General features: G+C 34.1%; 4 protein-coding genes across 6 annotated transcripts in view; 3 read left to right on the top strand and 1 right to left on the bottom strand.

Annotated features, from left to right (window-relative positions):
* Positions 1-2,793, bottom strand: part of LOC117158452 (uncharacterized) — a 64,320-nt gene extending 61,527 nt beyond the window's left edge. Inside the window, exon 1 of one of the 2 annotated variants that reach the window (XM_033337339.2) lies at positions 2,373-2,793. The gene's annotated coding sequence lies outside the window, so the exon portion shown is untranslated. The remainder of the gene's footprint in view (positions 1-2,372) is intronic. The other variant, XM_076618496.1, reaches the window with a different exon arrangement.
* The window catches only part of LOC117158521 (proline-, glutamic acid- and leucine-rich protein 1), a 43,215-nt gene extending 34,973 nt beyond the window's left edge, over positions 1-8,242 (top strand). For both annotated transcript variants that reach the window (XM_033337498.2, XM_076618483.1), the window contains exons 2-10: positions 275-453; positions 4,720-4,885; positions 4,995-5,393; positions 5,472-5,818; positions 5,897-6,076; positions 6,148-6,412; positions 6,506-6,706; positions 6,784-7,076; positions 7,179-8,242. In XM_033337498.2, the coding sequence (XP_033193389.1) occupies positions 4,772-4,885; positions 4,995-5,393; positions 5,472-5,818; positions 5,897-6,076; positions 6,148-6,412; positions 6,506-6,706; positions 6,784-7,076; positions 7,179-7,755 (2,376 nt within the window). In that variant the 5' untranslated portion in view covers positions 275-453; positions 4,720-4,771 and the 3' untranslated portion in view covers positions 7,756-8,242. The remainder of the gene's footprint in view (positions 1-274; positions 454-4,719; positions 4,886-4,994; positions 5,394-5,471; positions 5,819-5,896; positions 6,077-6,147; positions 6,413-6,505; positions 6,707-6,783; positions 7,077-7,178) is intronic.
* A 980-nt stretch (positions 8,243-9,222) lies between these two features.
* Positions 9,223-11,091, top strand: RpL8 (ribosomal protein L8). The gene is made up of 5 exons (XM_033337251.2): positions 9,223-9,373; positions 9,654-9,801; positions 10,074-10,215; positions 10,335-10,648; positions 10,858-11,091. Exons 2-5 carry the CDS (start codon positions 9,664-9,666, stop codon positions 11,035-11,037), a joined length of 774 nt encoding a protein of 257 aa, XP_033193142.1. The 5' UTR covers positions 9,223-9,373; positions 9,654-9,663; the 3' UTR covers positions 11,038-11,091.
* Positions 11,092-11,468: 377 nt separating this feature from the next.
* On the top strand, positions 11,469-21,210 carry bel (ATP-dependent RNA helicase bel). Its single transcript, XM_033337250.2, has 8 exons — positions 11,469-11,810; positions 13,406-13,487; positions 13,850-14,388; positions 14,494-14,960; positions 15,037-15,341; positions 15,424-15,723; positions 15,824-16,087; positions 16,152-21,210. The coding sequence occupies exons 1-8, from the start codon at positions 11,766-11,768 to the stop codon at positions 16,244-16,246; spliced, it is 2,097 nt and encodes a 698-aa protein (XP_033193141.1). The 5' UTR covers positions 11,469-11,765; the 3' UTR covers positions 16,247-21,210.
* The last annotated feature ends 205 nt before the right edge of the window (positions 21,211-21,415 follow it).

Raw genomic sequence — 21,415 nt, 5'->3', positions numbered from 1 at the left:
CTGCGATATGAGAATGTTCAAATACGATAGAGTTTTCTTGTAACAGCGGAAATTTCAAGTATGTTAGCTAAATATTGACACGATAATATATGTACGTATCTCTCGAGGGAAAATTTAAATGTCAAGACAAAGTGAATGAATTATCGATGTTATTATTGTCGCATTAATATTACGATGTAACTGATATTCCAATTTCATGTATAAATATCCTTTCAAAACATTAAATGTTTGCGTTTCTCCTTCTATTATTAATTTCTTTTTATTATTGTTGCAGTCATTGACGACTACTATCGTGTTAAACGACGCACACGTGTATTCTCGTTTTGCTAGAGAGAAGGCTGCATTGTGGTACTCACGCTCAAGGCTCTAACAGTCTGTGGCGCATGGACCTCTCTTATCACCACTGAGACTATTGGTAGTCTAACGTGTCAGTACCTGCTACCTCCACGTACAGTGAGTAACAATTAAACACGAGAGATAGTTCTATGTTTTATGCGAATACCGAAGCACCAAAGCTGCGCTGAAATAACCACGATACAACTACGAATAAATCGCGTTGCAGAGATGCCGAGCGAAAACCCAACATTCCAACAGTTTTTATTTATTGAAATGAATTGTCATGTAACGATTGAAGGAACGCAGCATGGTTTAATAATCTGCTTAGAACAGCACACTGAAATAGCGAAACGTACAGTATAAGATTCCTTATGAATTGCAAAAAGTCATGGAAAGGATCGGTGTGTGTGTGTGTGTGTGTGTGTGTGTGTGTGTGTGTGTGTGTGTGTGTGTGTGTGTGTGTGTGTGTGTGTGTATATATGTATATATATATATATATATATATATATATAAAATGATAAGTCAATGAAAATACTACATCGCCTTTAAAATTTCAAATTTCGCCATCAACTTTCTAACCCAGCCAATATTAACTTCGAAATCATTGTAGCCCTAATTAATGAAACGAAGCGTAATATCGTCAAGAATATCAGTAGGATTTTTCGTTTCGAAATTTTCTTACGCATTTCAGGTTGGGTGAAAGTAGTGCAACGAGTGAAAGTCAAAGCTACAACATCGAGCCTTTGGAAGTACATAAAAATGATTGCACGAAACGAAAAGAAGTTTAACGTAATATTTAAAGAGCAATCGTTTCTAAAAGCCTCGAGATATTTGCAACACTTGGAAAATCGATTTTTCACTTTTCTTACGTACTGTGCAATAATCTTGGTGGATAACGTAATTCACCACTTTTTGCGTGTACATTCCGCGGATGAAACAGGTGCCTGTTATGCCATGTTTAGATATTAGCGCATCAGCAATTGCTGTGTACGGTGACCGCGAGAACTCATAAAGCGACCAAGTCAGACGTTGTGTCATTAAGGCCATGTTTGTAATAATCACCTCGAGAATGGTCGAATATTAGATAAATAAATAACGCGTTAGCTGCGTGTATATTAGCGTATATAGGGTGTTTCGTGCGACAGAAGCTGCGTTCTTTTTTTTCTTTTTTTACAATTAATAGAGATATAAGAAGATTTTAGAAAAGAGAATTAAATCAAGTAGCGAACATCAGCTAAATATATACTTGCTATTACTTTCGTTTTATTATTTTTGTTACTTCCATTACTTCTGGCATAACGCTATCTTTTACTTTCACTCCCGTATCATGGATAAGAGTAGCTAACTTCTTCACGCACTTCTTTTCTTTATTACACATTAACGACCAAAGATTCTCATCGGGTTCGCAACTTCCAAACGAATTTTTCGAATTAACGATCATGAGGCTATCGACTAAATGACAGAAAATCACCCGAAGAAACGGTGTATATTCTGTTTACGTGATACAATTCTAAAATATGATAATTCTACGAAAATATATTACCTTTAAATTTTCCTTAAACTTCGCCGCATAATTTTTAAACGAACCGATATATCTACCAAAATTAATATTTCCCAGCGAATCGCGTTTCCGAAAGAAGCGCGATAAAGGAAAGGAAAGGAAAGGAAAGGAAAGGAAAGGAAAGGAAAGGAAAGGAATGGGAAGGAAAGTAGCAAAGTAAAGCAAAACGAAGAAAAGGCAAAAGACAAGAGTCGCGGGCAAAGCAAAGGCACATACCTGAACAAGTCGCTTCGCGTCGCTGCGATCGCGATTGTCGGGCCCCACGGCTATGTTAGGTTGCCGCATTCCACCTGTCAGAAGGTGGGTCCGCTCTCTCACGGACCGTAAAGGAAGCAAAGAAGCCACTAACGGCAGAAAACGAATCGCGCTCCGAAACTTTCTTTCCTAACTGTCACGAAATCTCCTTCGGAAACCGATCCTTTTCAATATGGCTGTGTGCATACATAGGTTCTGATCCGCTATTCGCTATACTTACGTATGTACCTCTTTAATGTCCATTTTCCGCTAACGATTCGCGCCGCATTCCTGATTCGATCGTAGAAAATTCCAGCTAGAGATCCTATCGAAACTGCCGTCGACGTTGCTTCTTGAAAAATATTTTCACCTTTCTCCTAAATCTGTTCACCAAGCACACCAGATCCTGCGCAAATGTATATCGAGAAGCACGCGTGGGTCTGGAATGTAAATGGACTGGACGATTATTAAAAAATCAAACAAAACCGACCGAGTGTACTTTTTCACGATCACTGAACGCACGATCGATAACGTGATACAGTCCGCAACGTCTTTATCGAACGAACGATTCTACGGGACGTCTCCCGAAACAAAAGTCCAAACAAATTGTTGCCCGAGCAACGTTCTCCACAACATAACTGGACACCGGTAGGTAGGGGAACTGATCCGAGGAACGAGTGCTAGGGGCTAGGTAGGAGGTAGGAGCGAGTCCGAATGGCGAGAGGAAGGACGTAGGATGCCGACGAAGGAGAGGGAGGAAAGACAAAACCAACAGGAGGGGGAAAGCCTCGTACTCAACGCTGTCCTGATGAGGCAGGAGGATGGCCGGTAGGCGTTAGGGCTCAACACAGTTTTCTTCCTATGTAGCAACCTCTCTATACGCACGTGAATGTAATTGAAATATCCTTGTTTCCTTTCAGATCTTTTTTTCTATTTATTACCGTGTATACCTGTGACTCGATTTTTACCTTCCACACTAATACCCAGCAGCTACCACGTCTCAATGCCTCTCCACTTTATGTTCCTCATTGTTTACACGGCTACTTTGCTTTTTTCTCTCTTTTTTTTTTTTTTGTTTTACGCAAATTAGTTATCCTTTTTCCGTTCCTATTTGTTCTCCGTTATTACGGTTTTTAATAAATATCCTTTTTTTTATAGTCTCGTAACGGTGTGAATCATATTATTTAAAGAGAAATTTAAAGAGAAAATTTTTAGAGAAAAAACGAGATGAAAAGAAATCTACTCTTAAGGAAACGAATACACTCGTAGGTATGCTCGTAGGTATACTCCAAATACACTGGGACGTATCTTATACTATTTTCAGACTGTTCATTGGAAATCTAACGAACAGAAGAGACAAAGGAAATGCTAAATACAATTGAATAATAATACAATTTATAATAAATTACAATTTAATTTCAACAACTGACACGGAAAATAAATTTATTCTTACGTTAACGTTCTATCTTTCGCCTATGTTCCATCCATAGCTCATCCGCTTATCATTTTTATTTCGCTGTAACTGCAGCCAATTATTTTTTAGAATATTTTTACATTTTAGATCATCTATACAACAGTAAGGAAATTTTTAATAGTTATACTACATTATAAAAAGTATATTAAAAAATTAGCTTCAAACGCTTATTAATACATATACCGTACATGCATACACGTACATACATACATGTATATCTCACTTACTCTTCTATTTCTGGTTTTTAATTTTATCCGTTAATTAATGCAAGAATCCTGAAATTAAATAGCTATAGAATTAATATTTATGATTGTTTATCAAACAAATTGAATCGATTAGAAAACAATCTATATCATTATCTTATACGTTTAAACGTTACAAACATTTAAAACTGTATTTTACGTTAAAGTTATTCCTCTTATTGCAGCGGAGAGATTAATGTAAAAAGCAGCGTAAAACGTGGTTCGCGTGATCGTATACACCCATGAGAGAAGAAGAAATATTTAAATCGTCGTCACCGAGTACACCGCAAAATTACATAATATGTAATTCCTTTTACAATTGAGGCCAATCACATTGCGTAAAAGAATCTCGTCATTTACTCCGCTCTAACTGCTTCTGAGCGCGCGATTTATCTAGATTTCCAAAGATACAGATGAAGATTTAAACAAAAGATATCAAGATATAATAAAGTGAACGATCGTAATAACGATATTTAATATCAGTATCGATGATTCAGTTCTGTGATTTAATTAATCTTCATCTTGTACGAATATAGCAAAAAATTATACATGTATATATATATATATATAAAATAATAATATATGAATTTTTATTTTAAAGTATAATTAAAATATAATAATGTTTTTTCATAATTTATTATGTACATATATGTATTTTTTTTTTTTTTGAACCAAATATGTACATTTTTTAAATATACATAATAACTACTTTATGTTTAAAAATTAAATTTTTGATTTCTTTTCAATGACGTTGAATTATATTAAAAATGCAAAATGTAGTTATAGTTAAATATAGTTATTGCGTACTCATGGGATTCTTGTATTGTACATAGAAAATATTATACATACTTCATAGCTAGATTCCCTTATAGTTAACCACACTTGTGAGTTTGCCGAAAGCACGTGGATCGTTATAGAAATAAAATGGCAACAATAATGGAATTAATTAATTTTTTTGATCATGAATCAAAAGAGTATGAAGAATTCTTGCAACACTTAATATGTTTTAACGGAGATATACCATTTGATGTAGAAGAGGTAAAATTATATTTTTGAACATAACCTTACACTTGAAAAATAATACATTTCGATCGTAATTTCAACGCAAATACACCATATAATATACAATGTACGTTTCTATTTTTAGGTTGAAAAAGTACAGAATGTCATTGTATCGACTGTAAATACCTATTTAAATCAATCACAATCTCGATGTAAAGGTTTATTAATTTTGGACACGATATTACCACAATGCTCGAAAGATATTCTTTTAAAATATTGCATACTATGGATGTCAAAAGCTACCCAAGTATTAGATAGTATCCATAGTATGCCACAGGAGTTATCCATTTCTTGTAAAGTTCTTGGACAACTGATTATCAGATCAAAAGATATTCCTGAGATACAAAAACAAGTATCTATGCAAAATGTAAAGCAGCTTATCAATGTAATTAGTAACTTGAGTACAGAAAAGAAATGTGGTCCGGTGTATTATTTAATTGCTGTATTATTACATCGATATCCAGAAGTTTGTGAACGTTCTCAGGTAGCCGATCTTCTTTACTATCGCAGAAAAGTGATGTATAGACATATTTATTTAGTGTGAAATATTTTAATATCTCAGGTGGCTATAAAAAAAATTATACTACTACAAGTTGATTCTACGCAAGAAAATCTGGTTTGCGCCAGTGCAAAATGCTATGCCCTTCTGGCAAAAGCAACAGAGCGTTCGTTTAAACCTCCACCTTCGAAACCAAATTATACTGGATGGATATATAACCAAGCGCTTATTTGCAATAGCTTACATGTAATAATGGATGAATTATTTTCAAACTTGACAGAATTAGAAAATGTGAACATATGGGATAAATTAGAATTACCTAATATATCTGAAGAGAATATCATTCAATTCTATTTTACACAGAAACAAAGATTTTCGAACTTGTGTTCTTATTTATCATTTATGTTATGGTAAGAGAATAATTTACAAATGTTAGTTTGTATGTAATATATTAGAAGGAGATTGTTTAAATAGTCTAAACTTTATAGCGGAGTTGATGACAAAAATTCAGTATTACCGCATGAGATCTTGAAGGTTTTATGTAGAGGATTAGCGATACAACCGTCAAACATAAAAAATCAAAATTCTGTCAAAGAACAGATTTTATATCTTATTTTACCAAAACTACATATTGCTTTATTCAATGTTTTGAATTCACTAATAAATGGGTAAAAATATTATAATTTTGAAATAGCAAACTGTTGTTAAAATGAAATTTATATGAGTTTAAAATATGTAGATTTAAAGAACAGTTAGTATCGTATGGATCGACGATATTGGAACTGCTTCTTCAAACATTGCAATGGACAGAGAATGCTTTAGAAAACCAGATAACGATTAATAGAAACAAACCATTTAGAAATGTAAGGATATCTGTTTATAAATGTCTTAACTCTTGGTTAATGAATACTAATTCATTATCTGGTATAGAGACAGTTGCGGATGAATATCTTTCTTCTATATTAAAAGATATTGTACCAGAAAAAGATCGTGTTTTATTGACTGTGAGTTTATAATAGCATTTAACAAAAATTTAATTGTATTTCGATATAATACAAACTTAATTGACTTGTTTAACGGATAAATTGGTGTCACAGATTCAAAAAACACAAAATTTATCAAAAAGAGCATTGAAGCGTCTCCGAGATAGTCAATATGAGAAGGGTATACATTTGAGTAATGGAATTGCTTCTAATAAAGAGCATTATCTGGATACGGATGTATGTAAAGTGGCTCTTGATGTATTGCAAAATGTATTTTTCAATAGTGGAACTCTTTTAAAACAAACATTTTTTAAGGTAAGCTTTCCACTTTCATATTTTGTTATAAAGCTTGATGCTGGATGTAATAATTGTTTCTTTTCTTTTTTTTTTAGACTATACAAAATATTGTAATACCTTTGCTGTATGACTGTTATTTGAGCACAACTGAACAAAAATTTTATAAAGAACATGCTCACTGTCGTTTGTTACTATTTAGAGTATTGAGAGCTCTGCAAATGAATCCACATTCCTTAACGCCTTTACCTACGCAATACTCTCTAGAGATATTTGAAATGGCTTTGAATGATAATAATTTAGATATTATTCAAGAAGCCAAAGTGGCATTGGCCGAACTTGAAAAAATCACGCATCCTCATGCTCCACCTATTCAACTAACTCAAGTAGAGTAAGTTTTAAGTGTTCATATATTTGCCTAAGAATATTAATGTCAATGGCGAATAGTTTTCTATAATTTAGATTTTAAATCGAAATTATATATATTTTTCAGGACAATACAAAAGGAATTTGTCACCGATGAACAAATTGTACAAGGACACAGCACAATGGAAAACGTACTTTCACCTTTTGTTGAAACTATCGCAGACGAAGGTGTAGAACCATCGCCAAATAAAAAATTAAAAGTTACAAATTCACATCATAATGAAATTGTTGAACCTGGGACAGAAAATACTACTGAAGATAAACTGCATATTACACAAACAAACAAAGATATTGTAAAAGAACAAGATAACACGATAAAAGAACAAATAACAGTTACAATACAGAATAAAGATATTATAGAAAGTGAACAAGCTGCACAAATTTCTGACGAATCAGTAAATGAAACTGCTTCAACGACAGTCGTGTTTAGTGATACAGAAATACCGAGATCAATGTCATCATTGAACGTTATTAAACAAACTGACGGTATTTGTATTGAAAATACGAATACAACAGGAGATATTAAGCGTAGCTCGGAAAATATTTCTAGAATATCTGAAGTAAGTAAAGAGCATTTTGCACAAGAAAAAGAGGAAGAAGAAATGCTGCAATTGTTCCAGGATGTACCAAAGAATGACAGTTAATCACATCCATTTTGAACATTTTAAATTATAATATAACAATTATACAAATTTAATTTTAATAAAATATAATTTTTAATTTCTCATATTTTGTACTTTCTATCAAATCATTGATTTTTGTTTCGTTCTTTAAAATTCGTTATAGAAATTTTTTAATCATAGAGCATCATTATGAGAATTTTATAATTGTATATACAATTATTTACTTCTCGATAATTCCGATAATGCGAACGTGAAGGCAGCACTAGCTCCTGTACCATGACCAAATGCTATAATTCTTTCTTTGATGTTCATCAAAATATTCTATATAATCTTCCACTTATTTAACCACTAGCATAATGTCGAATATGCCATTATTTTACCCGGTAATTCCTTCGTCCAGGAACTTAAAAATCCTAACATAAATCTGTAACGTAATGTATGAAAAAGTACTTTTTCTGTCTTACTATTATACAATGAAAATAAATATTATAATAATTACATTAATGTAGGTATTTATTTGTAGTTTGATTATCAAATGAACCCAATCTATATTGAATCGATACAACTTGTATTATTTTCCTTTCAATTATATCCTTTATCTCATACTGACAAGCAGAACCTCTACTGAAACCGCCCCTCACGTACGAAAATGTTAATGCCGGATATCTATCGTTAGAATTCGGGAACGTAACTGTAAATATGTTCAAAAATCTTACATTACAATCTTCGCATCTTGTAATTCTCTTGTCGTTAATTAATATTAAGTTGGAAACACGGTGGTTCCTGTTTCGTGGCATTAATTTCATCTTCCACGTGCAGAAGAATCAGTCTCTAAACGGAATAATGATCTTTTTTACTTCCTTATTTAATGAGCATGTTTCGTTTAATAAAAGAGCGTAATTTAAATAAACTTTTAGTGATAACACTATCATGTTTATTGAGTTAAGTCCTGCGGTCCTTATTACAGGATGTATGAGTTGATAAATTGATGTCCACATACATATATTTTATAGTGATAAAGTTTTATTGTTGTGATATATATCATTAATATGTGTCAGCTTTTAAATTAAATTGGTATAATTTGGTTGGAATAATTTAAGTTTTACGAAAAATCATATTTCGTAAAATTTTGTTGATAAAGAAAATATTTCAATATTACCTAAAACATGAACTTGCGAAAAGCAAAGGAAAGCAGTGAATGAGCATACAATTATTTTTTTCATTTAAATTATTTTGATAAAATTAAAGCACACACACAAATTAAAACTAAACTTGAGAATATTATGCAAACGCGTCTACACATTTTGCATGCTTGCATTACAATAGTCGGAACATCCGTTTCCCTAAGTATTCTTGGTATTGATAACTAATACAAGTGAGAGTTTCTATATATATATATATACACACACACACACGCACACACAGAGCAGAAGTATATAAATGCTTAATACTATAAAATTAACAATTATTAAATTATTATTTTTATAATAAAATCTATACCAAGTATCGTTTCGCCAAAGATACATTTCGATTTTTAAAATCAAACATTTCAGCGGGGCACTCAGTGCAACCAATTTAAACTTTACACGTTGATGTGATTTCCGGTTGTGTCTTTCTCTGTTCGATATTGGTTCGGTCGGTATGTGACGCGTGATTATGTTACATTTAAAATCCTCTTAAATTTATGAAAATAAAATGCATCTGCTATAAAACAATTGTTATTAGAACACATTTGTTAATTTTGTAGACGTTTCTGTAAATATTTTAGTTTTTAGGAAGGAAATTAAGTTAAATGTTGATTGTATCGTTTAGAGGTTATGTTGTTACGCTACGAGAATAACAGATAGTGTCACGTTTTTCACTGTTTCTAGCATTGTAAGAGCAAAATAATTTAACGTTTTATGTAATTTTGTGTATAGGATTTAAACCATGGGTCGAGTGATTCGTGCTCAGCGTAAAGGAGCTGGATCTGTTTTCAGATCCCATACAAAAAGGAGAAAGGGAGCACCAAAACTTCGCTCCTTGGATTTCTCCGAGAGACATGGTTACATCAAAGGTGTTGTGAAGGTTCGTTCAATTTTTTTATTTTATAATATTTTCAGTTAACTTTGTTTTGTTTCTTTTTTTTTTTCACTTTTCCTTTTTACTGTAGATTCCTACTGTATTTTCACTTTTTAGAAGTTATATTCACATTCATGATGAATTCTAGTTTGTCTACTTCTGAATAGACATCTGATGAATAGCTACTAGAGGCTCTTTCTGACACTATTATGCGTTTTTATAAAATTATACTATAAAAATTTATTACTATCTTCTGTTAAGAATGATTGCATTTGCAGGATATCATTCATGACCCTGGTCGTGGTGCACCATTAGCTGTTGTTCATTTCAGAGATCCGTACAAGTTCAAAACCCGTAAAGAATTATTTATTGCTCCCGAAGGAATGTATACCGGACAATTTTTGTATTGCGGGAAAAAAGGTAGACGAAGAACTTTAACCAGGATATATTATTTAGAATGCATTGAATTATTTATAAATGGAAGAAATATGGAAAAAGTATTGGTATAAATCAATAATATAGAATATTTTATGTTGCAGCGAATCTCCAAATTGGAAATGTGATGCCTGTTGGTCAAATGCCTGAAGGTACCATTATTTGTAATTTGGAGGAAAAAACTGGCGACAGAGGTCGATTGGCGAGGGCTTCGGGAAATTATGCTACGGTCATAGCTCATAATCCCGATACAAAGAAAACCAGAGTGAAATTACCATCTGGCGCTAAAAAGGTTATACCATCCAACAATAGAGCAATGGTTGGTATTGTTGCTGGTGGTGGACGTATTGATAAACCTATCCTTAAAGCTGGTCGAGCGTATCATAAATACAAGGCGAAGAGAAATTGCTGGCCTAAGGTACAGTTTATCTTTTACATTACTAAATACAATATGTGCAGATTTTTACGTTTTATTAGAAAAATGTTTGTCGATGATGGTTTTTAGACATTTGAAACCTGAACAATTTGTTGTGGAAAATCTTTGAACTGAGCAAGCCTGCAGTTTGATATCTATAATATGGTGTGGCGTCACGGTATTGGGTCTGTAATATCTTTTCTTATTTACAGGTTCGTGGTGTTGCTATGAACCCAGTTGAGCATCCTCATGGTGGTGGTAACCATCAACATATTGGTAAAGCATCCACAGTTAAACGTGGAACTAGCGCTGGTCGTAAGATCGGTCTTATTGCTGCTCGTCGTACAGGAAGAATTCGTGGTGGAAAGACCGACACTAAGAAAGACGATTAGATTAAAGATTGATTAAACCCTGAGACTTATACAATAAAATGTTTTAAAAAATCATTCTATCGTAATATTATTCACGTTGCCGTTCGATTCATGTCATCGAAAGATTTATTTTACAAAAGTATTGAATAGTAATCTTATAGTTTTATTTTTCTAGTATATTTAATAGTGGAATCTGAATTTGGCGTAACAATTTGGTATTGGAAATTTGGATGTAGTCAATATGTCGAACACGGGTGCCAACCGATAATAAATTAGAAAAGTAATACAATGTGTTCGTGGATTCCATTCTAACATCATGTGTAAGCCGTAAATTTTGTTCCAAACTTTAATACGCTAGAATAGTAGGAATGGTAAACAAACAGAAAATTGTCCAGCAAAGTATGCTCTTTTAGTTGCGTCGATATCCGGCGGATATTAGTCGTCAGCCATTTTGCTAGCGATATTTCGGCGCTCGGCCATTTTTGTTGCGTCGACGTCAAGTGTGGCCAGAGGCCTTTCATCGTAGCCAGTATTCGAATTTCCTTTGTACCGAATTATCGACAGGCAGAAACTGTAATTCTAAATACTTGACTTAGTCGACGAGTTTCGTTTTTAGCTCATCAAGAAACGGAAGGAAAGAAAAAAGGAACGAACAATTGAAATTTTTTGCTTAGTGATTGCCTAGGTGAGAAATAGCTAAAGAGCTTCTGCGGCAGAGCCACGAAAAATACGCACCGAGGCGGAGTAATATGAGTAATGCAGCCAACCAGAATGGATCAGGTCTAGAGCAGCAGGTAAAGAAAATTAACGGTTTTGTTATATTTTTGACAGGCCAAGCCTTGTTCCAATCTACCGTTTCTTCCTTTATCCTTTCTACCTGAATCTTTTGTTGTCTTATACCGTCGCAAAAATTTTCTTCATATAATCGTGCGTGACTGTCCGTAAGTATTATTTTGTAACCTACATTTCTGCGAATCAATCATTCTTGCATCTTTCCTACATTAAAAAGTTTGTATCACTTGGATCATCGTCGGGTTGGTTTGTGACGTACAGCTTTGTAATGGCGGCAACCAATTCCGGGAACAGCAAACCTCGTGCCGTGACGCATTCTAACATTGCTCTTCTATCATGTTCAAGTTCTTATGATTAGATGAATTACATATAATACATAATTCCGTATAAAATTGAGGGTACACCGGATGTAAAAGCTCCATTTGCTTAAGGAATAGGGAACAACATCCACACTGCTTAAATTTGTCATAGATGTGATATGAGTTTTAAACTAATAATTGCTTATTTAACAGTAAATAATTCATTATCTAATAAAGACGAGCAATATGTTTGATATTCTATTAATAAGAACAAGAGGATACATACATTTTAGTGACAAATTTAGGGCATATACCCTATAAAATAATTTCTACATATTATCATATATACATACATAGTAACATTTATGACAGCGTATAAATATCAAATAGTTTGTTTCCTAGTATTTAAATTTAAGATACATCTTTCCCATGGTTACTTTGTTTCGATAGTTAGGTCTGTTTTTTCTTTTTTTTTCTTTTTCATCAATCGGACGCTGTTTAATTTTGTCTTTGATTCCTTGTATAAACGCGTACATAGATTGAGATCTGGAAATTGACAAAATATTTAATAATTGTTTCCGGTTGTTATTAAAAATAGAAAGTAATTTGCAACCTAAATCTGTCGTTGATGTGTCAATCAAACAATAAATTTTATTAGCTATCTCATATTTACTTTCATCCATATACTATTTTCATAAATAAATTGACTTTGTTAAAAAGTGCTACATCATTTTAAAATTTCTTTTCACTATACATTTATTTTATGAACGTAGGGATTCTTTTATATGTTGTCATTATAGTCTTTATTGCTGTAACATGTGACGAATAATATTTGTTGACCTCAGTGAAATATCTTTTATCAACTTTGTATATTAGATCAAAGACTAGTTTGTCTTATTATATATATATCATTATAATTATTTATGTTCATGTATGTTAAACACGATCTATTTGCTACTTTTTGTATTTTACTTAATTTGTCAATATGATATTTTACTTATTTCTCGTATCAGTCTCTTGGCTACTAAAAACCGTGATGTAAATTGTCAGTGAAGTGCAAGATGATAACCAAACCTTTCATAGCGATAAAGAAATAGGAAGTAAATAGGCATGATTAAAAGAATTGTAAACAATGATGTACATGCTGTACATATATGACATAATTTAGACAATTTCATTTAAATAATTTCATATTAAAGTACTTACGTGTTATATTTTCAAAAAATCCAGAGTTTGCTCATTACTGTTGTATATTACGAATAAAGAAGATTTAAAAATATTTGTACTTTATATTTTAGTTAGCTGGTCTGGACTTGCAGGGCTCCCGCCAACCAAGTGGGGGTCGCTACGTAGCACCGCATTTGCGAAATAAGTCTGGAAGTGAGTCTTCTAAATTCTTATTACATTATATCTATGCTTTATTTTTAATTTGCATGTGCGTATATACATAGTATCATATCTTGAAATGATTCTGTTGATTTTTCTACTATGTTATACATCTACATACATGTATGTATGTAGAATTTGTATTGTAAACACCCAAATATAATATCAAATATTGGACGAATATCTAAAAAATGTTGCTACTGAAAAGATATATGAGTCAGTAGAGCTTCTTTGTATAGTGCTATTTTATAAAAAGTTTTATTATTTAAACGATTTCGTCTAATAATCAAAAAAAAAAAAATGATAATAATAATAATAAAGAGAAGATAAGGACTGTAATATTAATTTGCCCACAGGCAACGCGCCTTCTGGCGGTGATCACCATTTTTCTTCCAACTCAAGACCATATTCCGATAGAGATAGAGGAAGAGATCGCGATCGTGAAAGGGAAAGGGATAGAGATCGTGATAGGGGAAGAGGTGGTTCAGCCTACAGAGATACACGCTCTCGTGATGTCGACTTTGGAAATTTCGGGAATTTTGGTGGGCGCAACAGACGTAGTGCCAATCAAGAAAATGGAAGAGATTATAGATATGCCAATTCTGACCGAGAGCGAGATCGCCAAATTAATTCTGGAAATGACCGTTGGCAGGATCAACCTAGAAACGATCGCTGGCAAGAGAGCAGAAACGATCACAGAATGGGTGGTAGATGGAAGGACGATAGAGAGGGAGGTAGAACAAACTCTGAAATCGACTGGACAATTCCGACTTCAAGAGACGAGCGATTGGAGGTGGAGCTGTTTGGTAGTGGCAATACTGGCATTAACTTTAGTAAATATGAGGATATCCCAGTTGAGGCTACTGGGGATAACATACCTCCACATATCACATCTGTAAGTTTTAAAATTGCATATAATTGAATTGCACACATATAGTTTATAACTAGAAATGAGTCGTATCAACTTTTACGCATCTTATGATCTTACTTCTTCTTATAGTTTGACGAAGTTAAGCTGACGGAGATAATAAAGAATAGCATTACTTTGGCTGGTTATGATAAACCCACGCCAGTACAGAAATATGCGATACCGATTATTATCGGGCGCCGTGATGTTATGGCCTGTGCCCAAACGGGCTCTGGTAAAACAGCGGCCTTTTTAGTGCCAATATTAAATCAGATTTATGAAAGCGGGCCACGTGCACCTCCAGCCAACACTTCTGGAAAGCGTAAACATTTCCCTCTTGGTCTGGTACTAGCACCTACAAGAGAGCTTGCTACGCAAATATATGACGAGGCGCGGAAATTCGCATATAGATCACGTATGCGTCCTGCTGTTGTTTATGGTGGCTCGAACATTGTAGATCAAATGCGAGAATTAGATCGCGGTTGTCATCTTCTTGTTGCAACACCTGGTCGCCTTGTAGATATGTTAGGGCGAGGTAAAATTGGGTTGCATAATTGTCGGTATGTATAAAACTTGTGTTATTATTAATCTCGAACGTCTAATTTATAGTGTATAATGTTTAATATTTCTTTTCAGATATTTAGTATTGGACGAAGCAGACCGTATGTTGGATATGGGTTTCGAGCCACAAATAAGACGTATAGTCCAGGAGGACACAATGCCTCCTACTGGGGAAAGGCAGACACTTATGTTTTCAGCTACGTTTCCGAAAGAAATTCAAATGTTAGCAAGAGACTTCCTCAGTAACTATATCTTTTTAGCTGTAGGCCGTGTTGGTTCTACATCTGAAAATATTACTCAGAAAATTGTATGGGTGGAAGAACATGATAAGCGTTCTTATTTGCTTGACCTTCTTCAAGCTGGCAACTACTCAGATTCTTGTACGTAATCGAAATTGCGAAACATTGTGTAATACTTGTATACTTTACATGTATAACATTAACAATTATCTTTTTAATTTAGCTGCTGAGTCATTGACTCTAGTATTTGTGGAAACAAAGAAAGGTGCAGATATGTTGGAAGAATATTTACATCATATGGGATATCCGGTGACTAGCATTCACGGTGATCGAACACAACGTGAACGAGAAGAAGCTTTGCGTCGCTTCCGAGCTGGTAAAGCGCCGATACTTGTTGCTACCGCCGTTGCTGCCCGTGGGCTTGATATTCCGCATGTGAAGCACGTAATCAACTTCGATTTACCGGGAGATGTCGAAGAATACGTTCATCGAATTGGCCGTACTGGTCGTATGGGAAATTTAGGTTCGTCTTTTTTACTTTATGATATATTTATTATTACAGGCATTTATTACCCTTTGTTGTGCGATGTTTAATGATAGTACAAATGTAATTTGTGCGACAGGTTTAGCAACGTCATTCTTCAACAGCAAGAATATTAACTTGGTGCGCGATTTGGTATCTCTTCTGATCGAAGCTAATCAGGAACTCCCTCCTTGGTTAGACGATATGTTCTCTGAAGCGAGATATTCTGGAGGTGGATCTCGTCGGGCTGGGAGTACCAAAGGCCGATTTAGCGGTGGGTTTGGTGCTAGAGATTATCGTCAAACACCAAGTTCCGGATCTGCCCGTAATAATGGTTCCTCCAATAGGCCTGGCAGTTACGGAGGTTCGTAAATGTTCATTATCGTAATTTAATGAAAATTTCGTATAAATCGTTCTTTCTCTTATAGGAAGTTATGGCAATTACGGAGGTAACTATAACAGCCCGTATAATAGTTCTGCTAACAATGTCAGCGGTAATGATCCTGATTGGTGGGACAAGTAAAAATCATTATCGCCATTTCTATTTTCACTTTTACCATTATTACTATCTGTACACGTAAATTCAAATATATGTAAGAAAGACACGTACGACATACACATCGGGTACAACACGCACGTATTTGCGCGCGTATACGTATACACAAGAAAAGACAGTATCACGTATAAACAAATCACATTCGCTGACTGCCTGTGCACTACAATTTTCAAACTAAAAAGAAAAGAGATAATTGTGTTTATTCAATTCCATAAATACTTTTATTCGCGTGCGACGAAACACGATTGACAAATCCAGAATGCAATCTTCAGCATTAGGAACTGTGAAAGGGATTCATCATACGATACCAAAGACGATGAATTCGTTTCGAAGGGAAAGAGTTATCAGGATTTGTCAGCTATTGGAGAGATATGTAGGATCCATGCAAAGTTTCGTTGCCGTGCGTGTTGAACAACACAAATAGTATATCGATTAACGAATCAAATCGAACAGTCGTTAATGCCTAGCTACGGTATAACGATACGAAGCGTAGTAGGTGAGAAGAAACTTAGTGAAATTTTTTAGAACTCCTGTCGAGACTATGGGGCTCATTGTGGCTTCATTATTAAAATTTTTGAAGGACGTGGTGGGCGTATCTTCGAGAATCGTGTGGCGTCTAGATTCGTGTAATCATAGAGCTTTAAATGCACAAGTGCTTTATTATTCTCGCCTGAATGGCCAGTACCTTGTGTAATTTAATTTAATACCAGTGGCGCCATTTTCCTTCTTACTTCGTTTTTAACGCATCTATATTTGACTAGGCGCCTACGATACGCCATATCGCCATCGCCATAGGTTTCGTCACGATACCTGTTTTAAATTTACTATAGTCCAGCGACGAATGGTACTTTGTTGTTTTGCCGTCCCCAGACACAGACGACGTTGCGCCGGCGATATCATGGTTTAATCGACTAAATCGCGTTAAGTGTTCAGTAGTCGAGAGCTTTGATGTTACGAAAAGGACACACAGGCTACGTCTTAAGGTACTTTTAGAAATCTCGTTTATATTTCTGTCACGTCCTGTTAATATATAAGTAAGTTTAAAAGTCTGATGCTGTAAACTTCTTGCTTCTGTAACTCTTTTGATTCAAAGAGTTATTTTATTTAAAAGTTGGGTCATTGTATTTAGAGTAGGCTGAACATTTTCAGCAAACGTCAGGTATATTTGTACCTGAATTTTAACATACTCTAATTAGAATTTCTAAACGTAACAAAGACGTTGTCCTGTAAAATTGGTACGGTGGTCAAAATCTTAGATCGCAATACTGAATGCGAGTGCTCTAGAACGAGAAAGCTCACACACACACACACAAAAAAAAAAAAAGAGAAAAAAGAAAAAGAACACAAAAAAGAAAAAACGGGTAAAAATATACGGTTGCAGTTACAGAAGGGAACTTCAAAAGAGATAAGAACAAAGAGCAAAAATACATTATGTTGTTTGTTGGCTCAACCTTACAAGACAAAAGGGGGTAAAAAAGGAAGAAAAATATACAAAAAGCAGGCCCTTTGAAAATAAGGATGCATAAAGGCGCACTCATATTTTATAACTGTATTTATCAGTACGCTATATATATATATATATATACATACTAAGTAATATTCGTAAATACATAAACATTAAAATAATTGAAAAACGACTGTGATACCGAACGATCTTGTGACATTCAATTTCCATGCTAATTGATAAATGAACAATTTAACGAAATACAAATATTAAATGTACGAATTAATCGGCATTGAATGTCCGGAAAGCATGAGCTCAGTTGTTTGAGCAGAGAATGGAAATATTAAGTCGTTAAAAGTGAATAGAACATCAAGAACAACGTGGCTGTTGTCCGATCGGGGAGGGCTGAACGCTAGCCTCTTACAGTCCTAAAAACACGTTTTTGGGGCATTGTTTCTACTTAAAATAAACGCGCATTAATAATAGATAATAACGGCGGAACGCGTCATTACTGATTGATGATGTTGGTAGGGCTTTATAGAATGTCGATATCTTTTGTGCAAACATGTCGGATTCTTACCTAATCTATGTGAGAAAAAGTACAAATTCAATTTGTGTGACAACTGACAGGATTTTTAGACATGTCATACTTATACCTGTTATATTAATAGATTTATAGTGCAATCGCGTGCGTGAATCGTATGCCGTGTGACAGTGGACCAAGGTGTGAATGCCTCTTTGACGGGGAATAATTATTTCAACTAGAACTTTCAAATAGTGTTATACGAATAATATTGTTGGCTTCCGACCACCATTGATGCGCGTGGTTTCAAATTCTAATATGATTGATTTATCGTCGAGTCCGTTTATCAACTCGGAGGCCCTGCCAAGAACATTACAAGAAGAATTCACAACGAAAAGTGATCGGTCACTTTTCTGTTAATATAGTGTACAATTTTACGGCACAATTGTTCAGTTAGACCTTAGTCTATTTAAGAGATAGTAGATCATGCCGTAATATTACTATTATTACTATCACTAGTACCACTATCGCTATTGTTCGTATTGTTTTTATTATTATTATTATTATTATTATTATTATTATTATTATTATTACTATTATTATTATTGCTATTATTATTACTATTATTATTATTATTGCTATTATTATTATTATTATTATTACTACTACTACTACTACTACTACTACTACTACTACTACTACTACTACTACTACTACTACTACTACTACTACTACTATTTCATCTCCTTTCGATAAAAATATTTACGTATGATTTCGTAGGTGGTACTATATGCGCAAACTTTGCATAACGGCTTTGCTGTATTGCGTTGCGTTGTTTTACTGCGATAGGCGAAAACAAGCAAAAAAAGGAAAAAAAAAAAGAAAATAGGTGACTTTTGGACACTATTATCCCGAATTTTTCCTTTCGCATATTTATATATCTTTTTTCCTGTCCTCTCCGTTCTTCGCGAGATTCGTAATCGATAAAAACCCGCAATCGTCTCTGACAGTGTTCTGTTGTAGACAGACCTCCCGTTGAAATTTCCATAGCTATGTATATGAAATCGGAGAAATTCTGGATTCTATCGTCCAATCGTTCACTCAGGCAACGAATACATATGATGTATCAGTGTAAGTTATTAGTCTTGTGCAGTTGGAAGTAATATGTTCATTTACGAATAATGTGGTGGACAGAGATTATGCAAGTAACAACTATACACGAAAGTATTTTCATACTTGTTTCTCTCCTAGTTATAACGCTATTTTTATACATAACAGAGTGATGTTGACCGCCGAGCAATCACAATGTCATTAATTCCATGTGTACTATTATCTTTTTTTTTTCCTCTTTCCTTTCGTATATTGTGAACCAACAGGTGTTCGAGTATCGTGATCGAATCTAAACGATGTGTAGCTATTGTCGTATGTTTCATATTTAAAGCAAAAAAAAAAAAAACAAATATTGATAAATATATTTGTGCGATAGTCAGATGTCCACCGTTTCGTAACTGGTAAATGTATAAATTCAAGCACGGTATTATGATTTAGGACGTATTAGCATCTTTAGAGGAAATAGGAAAGTGGTATAATAAACGAGACTATTTATTAACGTGTGTTAAGTATTTATTTTTTATGTTACATCTCTCGAAAGGACAGTCACATTTGTACGGTACAAATACCTTTAAATATTGTTTGGTCCTCTAAAGTATATCGGACGAGCAGCCTTAGAAAACATTTATGGATCTACGCAGAGTGGAATGATTAGACAAAGATCAATTAAAGTGTAAAGTGCGAAGAAATGTGAGGGGCTACGAATAGTAATCGTTACATATTATGTAAAAAAAAAGTGGCGTTTGACTGTGACTGCAATCATTATTACGAAAAGAATGCGCAGAATTACAAAGCACACATACGAGCGAGAGAGGGAGAGTGAGAGAGAGGGAGAGATAGATAGATAGATAGATAGATAGAGAGAGAGAGAGAGAGAGAGAGAGAAACATTGTAAGCCATATGTTACTCTGTACAACACGCAACAATGTCAACAAAAGAAGAAAATATAATCGGTACACGTAAATTGCTACCGAATAAAATTGTTGCGTGCGGTAGATCATAGTTTTCTTTCTTTCGTAATTTTTTACGTTACGCGTGTTTGAAAACTCGAATCTTGTTCAATTTGCTCTTGGTGAAAAACAAAAAGATTTATATACGCTAATTGTGTGTCTACCTCGAGCAATTTTCTGTTTAAGGTAAAAAGAAAGGATAAGATACTAATACTCAAAGGAAACAGAAAAAGAAGCATTGAGTTATCGTATGCGCGTGAGACGATTGTGAGGCAGAGGGAAGAAAGAAAGTAAACGAGAGAACGAGAGAAGGGGGAGAGATAGAAAACGAAGAGCACACGCGTAGGTGGCAAATTTTCGTGGGCAAAACTAGGTGGGATGGCAAAAAAAATGTCTTCTAACTTTTATGAATGTTATTTAATCGAGAAGCGTCGCTTGTCGTTGAATCGAGAACGCAGACAAGACGTGTATGGAGGAGCGGAAAAGAAAAAGAAAAAAAAAGAAAAAGAAAATAAAGAAAAGAAAAGAAAAGAAAAGAGTAAAGAAGGAAAAGAGCAAACTACAGAAAGCACAATAACGTTGCGCTTTCGATACGAGTCTCAATGGCTGTGTTTCATTTTTCTACGGCGAATGACGCTCGTTGTATCATTCACTTGTAACTCTAATGATACTGCTATATATCTACTTCACTGAGATGGCGAGCAAATGGCAAAAGTGTGAAAGAGTTAAGAAACGGAACGATGAATGTACCATTTTGTCGGTCTCTTAATTAATAATTGCACATTTACACGCTACATTAGGTGAACCGAGAAAAATACGAGAAGTAGGAAAAAAATCTGCAAACAACTGTACGTCGTACGGCTATTGAATGAAGTAATAAAAATAAAGTGTCTGAAATTTAAAAGGGAAGTCAACTTAACCTTATAAAGTGTATGATATATACATATACATATACATATACATATACATATATACGTAATATATATACACTTGACGTTCATTAGTAAATAAGTTACGGTCGCATTGTGGATAGCATGTGCTTCTTGCGCTTGGGTAAAGCAACATGTGTGTTCCGCGAAGAATGATTGTAGAGTGTCAATATTGTTACA

Source organism: Bombus vancouverensis, chromosome 5, assembly GCF_051014615.1.
Source record: "Bombus vancouverensis nearcticus chromosome 5, iyBomVanc1_principal, whole genome shotgun sequence".
NCBI lineage: Eukaryota > Metazoa > Arthropoda > Insecta > Hymenoptera > Apidae > Bombus > Bombus vancouverensis.
This window is presented reverse-complemented; position numbering and strand designations above follow the sequence as displayed.